The following is a 14,110-nucleotide window of genomic DNA, read 5'->3' as shown; positions in this document are numbered from 1 at the left end:
AAAAATTTGGGCTGTTACAGATAAACAATTTGTTTTTTTTGGTCCCTTATCTTTTAATTGTATTCAATAGGTCACTAAAGGTTTTTTTTTGGATTCTTATTACTCCATTGAGATAGATTTCAACCGACTAAATTGATACATAATCCTGTGTTGCGTCCACCTTGGCATTCAATATGAAAAAATTAGTTCATTTAGGTCTACACTACGTTGAGATTGCATCCATTGTGACATCCGGTACGAGAAATTTACCAAATTAAAATGCACTTTAATCGTGTAATGGGAACTCGGAAAAACTTTAAAAGCCTATTGAATAAAAGTAAAAGATAAGTGGCTTAAAGAACAAATTTTGTGTTATTGGTTGTTATTTTATGACATTAACCCAATTAATTAGGGACAATATTTCTTTATTTGTTGTGATGTAACTTATCTATTTCAAATATTCAACCATTCAGCCCATAAAGTTAAGAAAGAAAGAGCCCCTTACATGTGCGAGAAGGTTATGATGGTATTCATGGTGAAAGAATCCTCTGTTTTTCTTTCCGGTAACAATCTCCAACACCAAAACAATGAAGCTAAGTACGCCTGATTTTACCGAGAAAAGTCCATCCACTGCATATTCTTATGGATATGTAACCACTACAAAATAAAAATAAAACTATAATAAATAACAAAATGATAAAAAACATAATAATAACATATTTGAAAATGAAATAAAAGATTGGAGATGCCTACTAAGTTCCAAGTTCAAACCACTTCCATTCTATTTGCTTGTGTCTCTTTTCCTAGAAAGCTTCTTAAATAAGTAGACTTAAGGGAGTGTTTGGTCCTCTTATTAACTTTTCAAAAGGTAAATAAGTTTAATAAAGTAATTGGTAAATAAAAATTTGCTTTTGAAAACAGTTTTTTACTAACCTTAAAAATGTGTTTTTAAAAATTTACAACACAACTTTTGAAAAGTGTTTATAACTTTTTCACCTAAAATGACTGTAAGGTTATCCAAACATAAAAAATGACTTATCAACTTATAACTTTCTACTTCTATCACCACATAAACTAATAAACATTTTTATAAAAATAGTTTATTGAGTTAAATAAGCAAAATCCCAAACATCCCCAAACCCACCCTTTATTCACGATCGGTCGTCGTCGACTCCTTCTTCCTCGTAGAAGCCCTTCCACCACCTCTATGATTGTGGCTTCCATCTAAATATCAATTGAATCAACAAAAGATATTATCTCGTACTAACACATCCACCGCATCGTCACAACCCGGCTCATATGTCATTGAGGACCAACAAGACGTTGCCGCTGCCATAGGTAGGCTTAACATCGATGGATGTAGGGAGTTTTTTCGTAGTCAATAGAGTGAGGGTCAACATCACAAAAGGGAAAATAGAGAGAGAAGGACAGTGATGAGGGATGAAGCAGGTGTCAGTTTATCTGGATTTTGATTTCATTTGTAAGTAGTTTTTGATTTCCTCCACAAATCTTTCATAGACCCAATCCAAAGAAAATAGCATAAAAGAGGGACCACTTCTATAGCTTACTCTATAATTTTACGTACATTTACTAACATAAAGATCATTCCATTACATATTACAAAACAACATATATGATATATTCAACCAACTTTTACATTCATCTACCGACCATCCACTAACGTAATGGTCATTGCAGTGGTTGAAGATGGTACATGGGTGCTAGATGACGTGTCATCTTTAGGGTCATGCTCCGTGTAGAAGAAACCAGGTTGCTTCGGTTGTGGCAATTCACTTTCACTACTGAGCATCACCACCACCGAAGACATGCTCGGCCTATCTTCCGGATTTCTTTGAACGCACAACAAAGCAACTTCAATTGATCGCATCACTTCATATAAATGGCACGAGTCACTTAAATTCGCATCAATTAGCTCCACACACCTCCCTTCTTGATAAAGTATCCATGCCTACAACCAAAAAAGAAAAAGGTCGTAATCTTTTAACCAGGTTATGTCAATATGGGCTCATATAGATATAACCTAAAAAGTTGACCTGTTTGACCCTTTAACCTAAAAAGATGCAAGCTGAATCGGTAATGACTTGTGTCTTAAGATATCGTGTTTTATAGACAAGGTATGTTTCTATTAAAGGGTTGGGGTTTGAACACATTAAGCCAGGTTTTTTTTGGCATAATGCATGAAGTCTTTCTGTCAAAGTTAGTCATATATAGCTATCCAAATTAGGTATTTAACCCATTCAGCCCATTAATTGAAGAAAGTTAGAAGAGTCCCCTTACATGGCCAAGAAGGTTATGATGGTGGTCATGGTGAAAGAATCCTCTGTTTTTCTTTCCGGTAACAATCTCCAACACCAAAACACCGAAGCTAAATACGTCTGATTTTACCGAGAAAACTCCATCCACTGCATATTCCGGAGACATGTAACCGCTACAAATGAAAATAAAAATATATAATAAATAAATAAAATAAATAAATAAGAAAATTTTGGGAGAGATGCGTACTAAGTTCCAACCACTTTCATGGTATTTGCTTGAGTCTCGTTTCCTATAAAGCTTCTTGCCATCCCAAAATCCGATATTTTAGGAATCATATGAAAATCAAGCAAAATATTGCTTGCTTTGAGATCTCTATGAATAATTCTTAATCTTGAATCTTCGTGAAGATACTGCAACCCTCGAGCTATTCCATTCATAATGTTGAACCGCTCCGGCCAATCAAGTAACATTCTTCGGCTTTCATCTGTATTTAATATAATAATATACCAATTAATCCATATAAAAATTAAGTTGATTGCAGTATTATAAAAGGAAAAGAAACAAACCGAATATGAAGTAATCGAGGCTTTTATTAGGCATGTATTCATAGATCAACATCTTTTCGTCTCCTTGAATGCAACATCCAAGAAGCCTCACAAGATTTCTATGTTGAAGTTTGGATATGCAAATAACTTCATTTTTGAATTCATCAAGCCCTTGATTTGATGTCTTTGAGAGTCGCTTCACAGCCACTTCTTTTCCATCTGGAAGAACACCCTGAATCACAATATATAGATGTTCAACTTATTATGCAGGGTGCAATAAAGTAAAATTATATCTAAAAAACTAAAAGGTATGCTAATTCTCACCTTGTAAACCGGCCCATAGCCACCTTCTCCAAGCTTATTCTTAAACGAAAAATTATGTGTCGCTTTTGCTATTTCTGATAAATTAAACAATGGCAGCTCAAGATCATCCTTCTGACTTTCATTGGTGTAAAGTTGATCAGTATCATTTCCAACATCTTCATCTACAACATTAAAATGACTAAATGAGAACCACGATAATATACAAAATAGTTGGTTTTGGACTTTGGTTGCTAAATTATGACATAAACCCTTCTTTTGCAGTATGAAGTGTTGAATTGCTTACCTTCTCCCTTGGGCACCGACTTCTTCCTAATCCATTTTCTCCAAATAAAGAACACCAGACCCAAGGTTATCAACACCCCACTAACTAATGCTATGATCAATGGAATTATTTTCTTCTTCTTCTTCTTTAGAGAACTTGAAACACCTTTCAACAGATTAAAAAACAGTTGTAAGTACTAAAGTAAGTTAAAAACACTTGGAAAAAAAATTGTAATTAAAATCGTCTTACCTAATTCAGAAAAAGCTACCCTGATATATATCTCGGAAGTATAAGATGGAGCTGCTTGAATATCAACCAAATCACCCGTCCAAATCAAACACCCGAATCCTTTTTTCAAAATATTTGCATACGCCATACACGAACAATTTTTCACACATAACTTCTCACATTCCACAAGTGTCATATTCCCATAAAACAACGAATTTTGTGGGTCCGGCAATTTAAGATTTGTATACTTCACAAACCCATCAGTCTTACAATCCAACGCCTTCCTTCTCACACAGCCCTTTGACCAATTTGCCCCATTCCATTCGTTTTGATACTTTGGCACAAACTTATCCAAACACCCACATTTCGGGAAGCTGTTAGTGCTACAACTACCATAAGCACCACATACCAAATCACAACCATCAGGTGTAGGGATAGAAAAGTAAACAACCCAATCGTTGACTTGGTCAGCCCACACCCAACGTTGTGCAACACCGGTTCGATTCATGGTCAACCTCGATATCATGGAAGAGTTTATCATTCTGTAACTATAAAACACTTGTTTTTGATTAAAAACCATATCAAATTTGTAAATTGCATTCTGTGGGAGGACGGAAATCCCACCGAAATCAATTCCATTCCAGGGTTCACTTCGGTATTGGATCACCGACCCTTTTTTAATAATTTGATGTGGGTACCCACGAAGATCACATCCGAAGGTGTAATCTCCTTTAGAAGGATCATCATCGCTTTTCCATGATGTGATATAATTCTCATGCCCAGTCGCTAAGTCTTTCCCAATCTTCATTCCTGGTAGAAGGGTATCACCGGGATAATCAAAACTTTGCCAGATGACATCATTTTTATCTTTCACAACAAGATTCCCGGAATCTAAAAGCTGTGCGATTGGATTGTTTGTGGGTCTTGAGGTATTTGAAGACCAGATGATCGTGTTCTTGTCGTTTAAAATGGAGAGAATCCCGGGATTTGTTAACTTTAAAACACCGGATTTGTTAGGAACAGGGGTGTCTCTATTCGCGACCCAAACAACGGTTTTTGTTGGTATATTTTTGTACCATATGCCAATGTATCTGTTCATTGAAATCCCGGGACTGAAGAATCCCATTTCAAAGAGTCCGCTAGAGGAAACTATGGTGTTTCCGTCTTTCAATGGAATAGCTGAAGTGATTGTGTCACTCCAAGCATACACGATTGGAATGGAAAGGGAAACGGAAAGGACGATTGGAATGGAAAGGGAGAGGTGTAAGATGAACAAAAAGAACCCTTTTGTATCTAGTGAGTCCATCTTTAGGAACTATGGAATCAAATCGGTCTTTCCCAGTTTGTGGGTCCAAACACTTTTTGCATAAGAAGCTAATCAATAAGCAAAAAAAATTTCGTTTTTGTAACAAGTGAGGTTTTAAACTTGGAGAATGACATCTATCATGGAAAACAGCGGAAGCATTGTATAACTTTCTTGTACCTGACTAGATGATGAGACATTAATGCTGATTGTACACAACATGATTGCTGAAACTAATCAAATAGGAAATGAGGATAGCATATTATGTTGAATCAACATCTTTTATAGATAAACATCAAACTGATCATAAAAGACAGATAAAGGAAGGTAAAGGAAGTGTTTTGTTGTAAGGCAATGTGGAGTCGGGTAGAGAGAGTACATATAATAAGGGGTTTCAGTCAAACAATCTTTGTTCTTGACTTTTGGAGAACTTATGTCCCCTCAGCCCCACAAAGATTGCAGACGAAAGCTAGCTTGATGAAAGTAATTAATGATATAGAAGATATGAGGAATCTTGATCATAATATGTTGGTTTTCGGGTCATGGATTGCATTCACATCCACATCCACCTGGACCCATTTTTATGGGTCAAGTAATTGCTTTTATGGTAGTTAGTGTTTGTGTATTTCTGCTGGTTTATTGTCAGCTCTTCGTCTAAAGATTGTAAATACAAATGTGTCTCCTTGCAAATATTTTGTGACTCGAAATGGAAATAAGCAACATGAAAAGTGCTTAGTCAAATTTCCAAAAATTAAATGTTTAATCAATCACGTGATTTTGAAGGAAAGTCATGTGATTTTAGTCATTTTACAATTAAACTGGATAATTTAAAACGTGAAATAACATGGGCCTCTTTCTCCCTCTTTGGTCCATGTCCCATTTATCCATAAACGCTTTGCTAAGTCCTCAATACGCTATGTATCATGTTGACAACTCTCAATAGGGAAAATGGAGGGAAAAAATAAATGAAGTCAAATTTGTAAACAGTTATGGAAGTCATTTGGAAGTCTTTGTTAAGTAAAAAAGAGTTATCTAAAGTTTGTTATGTTACATGAGTTTCTTCATGTTGAGGCAAGTCCTTTTGTGTCTCTGTAAGATAAATGTCAAGAATATTTTGCGGGTTGGCACAAACTGTTAGTGATTCAAACGAAGGAGGGGGTGTGAATCTTCCTTGTTTAAAGTCAAAAAGGTGATCCTTGATTAAAGAATATATAAAGGATTATGTGGAATGTTCATGGATGAAGATTGTTCATCTTTTAATGTATGGATTTTGTTACCTTCATAAAAGGAAGCAGCCGAATTGAATAAGGATTGGGATTTAAGTTATAATAAATGGACAGGAATGACTTCATATAAATCAAAGCTTTCAGGAGGAAGCAAAAGGCGTTCAAGTTTTTTCATTTAAAATAATCAAATATATACAGTCAATCTCGAACTATAACAATATTAGGTTTTCAATTTTCAAAATCCGTAATGAACAACGTTTCAGTTCCAGAAGACGTTGAAATTGCTAAACATCAAGCGGCCGTTGAGCGTACCTAAGAGTAAGAACATGAGTATGAGTTTGTAATCGAGGAAAGATATGAAGAGAATCAGTCTTGATGCGATGCTTCCTCCATGGAATTGGGAATTCCATCTTCATAAACTTTGATCTGAAATTGGGATTCCCGTTCATCATGTCCCATGCAAAACCCTTGAATCAATGCTTCAATTATGTATGAAATAGATCACAAGTTTCGGGATCTTGCAGGCATTTGCATCGATTCTGATGTGCATATGAAATCCCCTCGTACTAAAGAACAAATTGAAAGAACTTTGAAGTTTGAGCATAAAAGGGAAGATCATCGTTCTAGTTCTTTGTGTTTTTCGAGATTAAAGCAGAATTACAAAATCAATTCTCATTTTAAGATGATAAAGCACGATTACAAAATCAAGATTTTCACTTGTGGAGGTGGTCCTTCTCTCTATACTTTTCCTTTTTATCACATTGCCTCCCTCGCATACTCGGTCACCACATCCTCTCTTCATTTTAATTTGGAAAAATGACTTTTTATATTTTAAAATCGTTAAAAAAAACACACAATTCAAGCTTGATCAGTTCAAAAATCATAATTTAAATAATGTTTTTGTATAAAAATTACCAACAAACTAGATACTTTTTTCAAATATCATATTATGGTAATTGACATTTACTAGTAAAAATTAATTAAAAAAAACAAAGAAAAATGACTAAGGATGGTAACTATGTTTTAAAATTGTTCAAAAAACATCATCTAAGTTTGATATGTTCAAAAAAACACCATCCAAATAAAGTTTTTATGCAAAAAACACCAACAAATTATACGTTTTGTTCAAACTCAAATGTTACCAAATATTAACCGACTCTTGCAGGTTAAAGGAAAACTTCACCTAATTATTATGACATGGCATAACATTCAGTTATATGACATTAATTGATATATTTATATTTTATAAATCGATTTAGGGTTTCTTCATGAACGATGACTTCTTCTCCTCCTCTCATTATTTCTTCTTCTACTAAATCGATGATTTCAAACTAAAGCTTACACATTTCAAAGATACATAAGCTATTTGATGATAGAAACCCTTATGTATGTGGGCATCCTTCTTGAATTTTGACATCAACTATGAAGACTAATTCTGACAAAGAGTCTGAAGTTTATCCCAACTGAATGGTAACTTTAACCGAAACATTTATCATGTTCTTCTCCTATATATTTACTTGGTTATGTGATTCATCTTTTGAACATATATATATATATATATATATATATATATATATATATATATATATATATATATATATATATATATATATATAAGAATTTTCTATGAGTATTATAACAATCTTGAGCAATATACTTTTTTGAATATGTATGTCAATTTGTAATGTGCCCGTTGTGTCTTGATGAATATTTATACTAATTTATAGTGTGATTAAATCTATTTGTTTGCGTTTTACCTAGATACAGGTCACTACTAAAATGAAATGTATTGCAAACTATTATGCATCTTCTAGTTTTCACAAATTCTTTTCCTTGAGCTACTTATGGGAATTTATCCCCTTGTTTTCACAAATTTTGGTTGTTCATTTATGAAGAAGCCCTAAATCGATTTTTAAAAGAGGAATGTATCAACTAATCTCATGTCCTTAATTATTATGTCATGCCATTAATAATTAGGCTAAATCTTCCGTTAACCTACAAGAGTTGGTTAGCAGTGGATAACATTTGAACAAAACATATAGTTTGTTGGTGGTTTTGTACAAAACATATAGTTTGTTAGCACTGGATGATGTTTTTTGAATAGTCCAAACTGGTGTTTTTTGAACGATTTTGAAACATAGTTACCCTCCTGAGTCATTTTCATGTATTTTTTCCCCTTAATTAATTTTTACCGGCAAATATCGGTTACCATAAGGGTGACATTTGAATAAAATATGTAGTTCGTTGGTGTTTTTTGTACAAAGGCCTTACTTAGATGATATTTTTTGAATAAACTAAACTTGGATGATGTTTTTTGAACGAGTTTGAAACATGGTTACCCTTATAAGTCATTTTTCCCTTTTAATTTTCATGACATATTTTTATTTTTATTTTTTACGAGTGTCTCATTTTTTCTTATTTTTTATTTTTTCAATAGTTATAAAAATAAATTAAATAATATTAGAAAAAACATATCATTTAAATTGAAAAAAAAAACATTACAAACACAAAAAAAAATTAGATAATCGTTTTTTCTAAATACACTATTTGTCATCATCGTTAGCATCGTAGACATGATCTACAACATCTTGTCAAAGTTGTTTGTGTTATTGTGTGTCTTGAATATCAACGACTCTATGCAAATATTTCGTTGAACCTGGTTGAAACTGCATGTGTTAGGGCTCTATTGACATATATTGTGTAATATTTCGTCATTTATCTTTCACTACCATGTTATGCATTATGATACATCAATACATGGTATATGTTCGTGTCCTTCCTCGCGATTTTTGTTTAACCTGACACTTCTTGTTGTAGAGGAGCTATATTTTCTTCTAATAACTCATTAGTGCTATACTTGTACATCATGGGTGGCGAACATATCATCATCTTCGGAGGACGAGCCGAACGAATCCATAAAAAAATTTGTTCGAAATTTGTATAAAATGTAAGAAAGCTAAGAGTTGTATGTAAAAAATATGTGTGGTTTGTTTTATATTTATAGGAAAAAAATATAATTTTTTATTCCATTTGACCGTTTAAAAAGGTAAAATTTTGAATTCTTCCATATTGAGGCATGTCGAATTGGCAACGAAAAGCAACTTGGCAACGAATGGGGGTGGTGTTCCATATGTCTCAACGTCATCGAGGTGGCCAAATCAGCCACCCATGCCGCTTTAGCCCCATACCAATCAACCTAAAAACATTATCCACTTCTAGTAATCTTTACTTATGAATAAACTTGGATGATATTATCCCGTTGCGGGGTCATAATCTACAATTTTTCTATTAGACAGGGACTATTGTTGTAACTTTGTAATTTTTTTGAAGATATGAACCGTTTTTATAAAAGAAGGACAATGCTTAGGAACAGTAAAGTTCCTAAGCTTTTCGAATATATATATATATATATATATATATATATATATATATATATATATATATATATATATATAAGAAGGACGATGCTTAGGAATAGTAAAGTTCCAAAACTTTTGGCAGAATGGGTCCCCTATTTATGGGTGTGGTTTCACTTCTGTCTCTGTTGTTATTGGTTTTTGTGGGGGTCATTTTATGTCATTTTGTATATTCTTTATGGACACGTGTTCTTCACATTTTGCTTCACCTTTTTTTCGCTCTATCAGCTTTGGATTGCTGTTGTGACCCTGTCTCGATTTGATCGTCTTATCGTTTCTAGTACCTTCAATTACCCTTCCGTTCTCAGTCTTCGTCTCCATCGCTTCTCGCTTCTTCTTCACCACCGATCCACACTGACCCATTTTCTACTTGCTCCAGGTATGTTTTCCCTGCTTGCGTTTTGACCTCCACCGCCTCCTCTCACTTTCGTTGCCACCGCCACCTGATTTTGGTTAATCTCAACTATCCACTGCCTAAAATAATCCAGCTTCCATCACCGAATCGATTCGATGCTTCTCGATTCTTTAGATAGGCACTCCACCTCAGATTTCCTTATAATCGGTCTTTACCCCAAATCAGCCACCACTTTCCCCAACCCACATGTTGAATCATAAAAGTGACCCTCTTAAACTTGACCTACTGCAGTCATACAAGATCCGCAGTCAAGCCAACTCAGCTACCGCATCCGAAGTCAGCATCATCCGTAGTTCTCTATCTAGCATTCTTAGTATAGCTCTTTATCTGTTTACTTAGAATACTTTCTTTTGTCCAGTATGCCTTGCATGGCTACGTTTAGATAGTTTAACATGTGTAATCTTTGAGCCTATATATAGGACTCAATGTTTCTCTTTAATATATCAGATAACATTTCGCATCTTAAATCTCTTATCTAACCTTATTGCTCTCATCTTTCTTACTCGTGAAGATTACTCTATCTGAATATGTTCTCTTCGGAGCAAGTCATTCGTGACTTGATCACTAAGTTTGATCTCACTTACTAACATGGTCTGAATGCATTCCTTGTTAAGAATCAAGTTATGTGTATACTTGATATAACACCTGCTGTCATTTATATTTCCTTACATTTTTGCACCTAACTCTCTAATTATCTAACTCTAAGTTATTACTATTGTTGAGATTTTATGATCCTTTGAGATAAACTATTCCACAACTATACTTGTTCTAACATTTGTTCAAGTGTGTCTCAAGTTTTTCTCTCAATAATTGGTATCAGAGCCAAAGTGGTTGCCTTTTGAAGCAAAAATTTGATTTTCAAAAAGCCTTCTATACCACTAAAGCTCATTTCTTGAAAAAAAAAACAAGAAAAAGGGCACATGCATTATCTCTCAATGTATCAAACAGTGTTGGTGGTTCGAATGGAGCACTGATACTTGTGGCAAATGAGTATCACCACTGGTCCCAGAGAATGGGAAGATATTTAAGGAGATTTGGAAGAGACGTATGGAGATCTGTTGAAGAAGAACCTCACGTTCCTGTTCTTACTCCAATACAAACCGATGGAGCCACAACCAGACTAGGAGGTGGTCAGCCTGCACTAAATCGTCCCACCCAAGATGATCTAGACAAAATGGAGAATGACTCTATTTCCTTTTATGAGATATCGTGTGGAGTTGCGCCTGACAACTTCGACATAATCATAAGCTGCAAGTCTGCAAAGGAGATCTGGGATGTATTGAAAAACCTGTATGAAGGAACTGAACAGGCTCAAGACAAAAAACTTACTACCGCACTCAATGAGTTTAATAACTTTAAAGCTCATGCGGGTGAAAGTTTGGAAGATTCCTTTAAAAGGTTTAATCTGATAGTCACTAAGCTATTCATTGCTGGCACTTTCCGAAGCAACCATGAGACAAATCTTCAGTTTCTTAATGGTTTAAGAAGACACTGGATGACTGCCAAAATGATTGTTCAAGGGGATAGAAAAATTCACACTCTCTCTCTCTCTCTCTCTCTATAAGCTCTATGGTGAACTGCAAGCCCAAGAATCTACGGTACTCAAAGATTGTGCAGACCTCGGTGGTCCACTTGCCCTCGTCACATAATCTCCTCACTCTTAATCATACTTCGCAACATTTGACAACTCTTCGCAGTCATATGAAGCAGACTCAGAGTATGACGACGAAGAAGAATTTCAAAATGCAATCGCCCTTGTCAGCCAACAATTCAACCGACTACCACCTTCTTCATTCCGAAAGAATCAACAGTATAACAAACCTCCCTTCAACTGAAACCTTAACTCTCAAAACAATCACTCCCATTTCCCTAAAAACACTCACCCACCACCGCAGTCTCAAATCAATCAACCCAAGGAAACACCGAAGCCGATCCAAACCATTGACTCCGGTACTCCCTTAGAAGAAAAAAGTGATGTTGTGATATGTCACAAGTGCAACAAAGAGAATCATTTTGCGAAAGACTACAAAGCAAATGTTGTAAAAGATAGAACATTCTATCTCAGAATGGCTCAGGAAATGGAGGAAAAAGAAAAAGGAAGAGCATATGTTGCTCAGGTAAAGAGAGATCATCAAGTTTGGTCCTCTGGGGATGAAGATGAGGACATCAACAGCGTCAAAGGAAAGGGGAAGATCTGTATGATAGCAACTGTCGATGAAGATTGCTCTACAAAGATGAAAACGAACTACTGCTATGTGGCTAAGGATGAAAAACTCAGCATTGTCGAACAGGTAAAACTTATGATTCAAACTCTAAATTATAACATGCATGATTGTCAGCCCTTCATAGACAACCTTAATGACACATGTGTTGCCGTCCTTACAGACTATAACAAAGCATTAGATGAGAAGAACATTGCGTCCTAGGAGATGTTTCACGTAAGAGGACGACTGCACAACAAAAGAATGAAAATGGATATGTTAGGAAAGGACTTAAGTTTAGAGAAAGATGCAAGAATGTTGAGTGAAACACAGTTAGAAATAGATTTTAATCAGAGAGATTTAGCTCAGAGTGAAATTGTACGCTTAAATATTTTAATAGAAAAACTGTTTAATGAAAGTGAAGCCATCAAAAATCTTGTTAACAATGGAACAACTGATAATACTTACAATTGGGGTTGGTCCAATGGGTACTCTACCGCAACAGACTCATCATCCCGATTCAATAAAGATCGTCCGTACATTCCTCCGGACCGAAAATTTACATTTCCGGTCAATGACAAAACATTTCCTGAAGTTATCAAAATTCACTTTGGTCGACTCCACGATCTGAGTAACAATTGTGTTATCGAAGAAATTCTTCCCGAATTCTCTAAACCCACATATAGCATAATTCTTCCCAGTTCTCAGAATTCATCAATTGCTGATGAGGAAATTGTTTTGGAAGGCTCCAAAGTCTCAATAGACTTCCCATCTCTACCGTCAGACTGCAATATCCCTTACTGCAGTCAAGAACCTCAGTCTATCCATCTACCTTCCATCGATTATCCAACTAATGTATCCACTCAGACTTATTCTGTGGTTGTTCAAGGCTTCGAACCGTAAACCTTAGTCAAAAGTATTGTGACCATCCAACCAATTCATCATGAATTACCAATCAAGAACTTTGAAGTTGGTCAATGTTCCCTGAATTTTGAACTCTCCAGTTTGGCTGAATTAAGTCCTCGTTTTTCGAAATTACCAGCTGATTCAAGGAAACCGCAACTCAATATCACCGACTGCGGTTCTCCTAAAACTGAGGCAAAAAAAAGCTTACAAAGAAGAAATTCGATTCCATGGCAAAAAGCGGGAAAATCTTTCAAAACAAAAGCAATTTGTCAAAATTCCTAAGTCTAGGAGTCCAGAAAAACCTGTTTTCTCAAATTATCTATCCAAAATCTCTGCAGTCACGAAAACAAAGAAAAAGGAATGTACAGTTTCTAAATCCATTCCAAACTCATCTCACACTACCCAAAAGAAAGTAAAGTCTTTTCGAAGCAATGGTTTTCAAATCTATTCCTTAGATGATTCAAAATGGAAAAGTATTTTTCCAACTCCAACACTTTTAAAGTTACATGAAAATTTTAAGAAATCACTTCTCAAAAGGTCTACACATGCTTTCACACCTACAAACTCTGCTTTTTCAAATCCTACTATCAAACCTCACAATCCTCGGACTGGTCACAAGCACACTCTCTCACAGAGACAACTGAATAAACAAAATGTCAAAACAAATGACAAAAATTCAGTTTGCAAATGTCAGTGTAAAAAGATCTCTTCTCATGTCAAATCTCTCCCTTTTCAAAAACCTCGCAACTTTTATCAATCTCACGAAACTCCAAAAAATCTCAAACACCCAGGACTAGGTTTAAAAGTTGGCACGAAACTTGTCCCTGCAACCTCGTATCATGCATCAATTAAGAATTCATATGTTGCCCCGGGCTCCAAACTCGTTTGGGTGCCCAAACCGACCGTTTAATTCTTAGGCTTTGTGCAAGGAGGACCAAGAAGAAGAATGGTTGATCGAAAGTGCCTGTTCCTTGCACATGACCGGAAGGTTAGAGTACCTTCGGGATTTCAAGCCTATTTGTAATGGG

The 14,110-nt window shown here is 35.2% G+C and overlaps 1 protein-coding gene across 1 annotated transcript; it reads right to left on the bottom strand.

The window, feature by feature from the left end:
• Positions 1–1,543: 1,543 nt before the first annotated feature.
• On the bottom strand, positions 1,544–6,927 carry LOC111889656 (G-type lectin S-receptor-like serine/threonine-protein kinase At4g27290). The gene is made up of 7 exons (XM_023885799.3): positions 3,637–6,927; positions 3,409–3,552; positions 3,126–3,286; positions 2,823–3,033; positions 2,503–2,740; positions 2,278–2,428; positions 1,544–1,948 (listed from the first exon to the last, which is right to left on the bottom strand). Exons 1-7 carry the CDS (start codon positions 4,919–4,921, stop codon positions 1,643–1,645), a joined length of 2,496 nt encoding a protein of 831 aa, XP_023741567.1. The 5' UTR covers positions 4,922–6,927; the 3' UTR covers positions 1,544–1,642.
• Positions 6,928–14,110: the final 7,183 nt, after the last annotated feature.

Source organism: Lactuca sativa, chromosome 5, assembly GCF_002870075.4.
Source record: "Lactuca sativa cultivar Salinas chromosome 5, Lsat_Salinas_v11, whole genome shotgun sequence".
Classification (NCBI taxonomy): domain Eukaryota; kingdom Viridiplantae; phylum Streptophyta; class Magnoliopsida; order Asterales; family Asteraceae; genus Lactuca; species Lactuca sativa.
This window is presented reverse-complemented; position numbering and strand designations above follow the sequence as displayed.

Bases quoted from the DNA above. Each gene is read 5' to 3' on its own strand.
- LOC111889656 (XM_023885799.3), bottom strand. From the start codon at position 4,921: ATGGACTCACTAGATACAAAAGGGTTCTTTTTGTTCATCTTACACCTC. The intron at 2,429-2,502 runs GTACGCATCTCT...TTTCATTTGTAG, and splicing joins ATGAAAGTGGTTGGAACTTA to CGGTTACATGTCTCCGGAAT. The intron at 1,949-2,277 runs GTAAGGGGACTC...TTTTGGTTGTAG, and splicing joins ATCATAACCTTCTTGGCCAT to GCATGGATACTTTATCAAGA.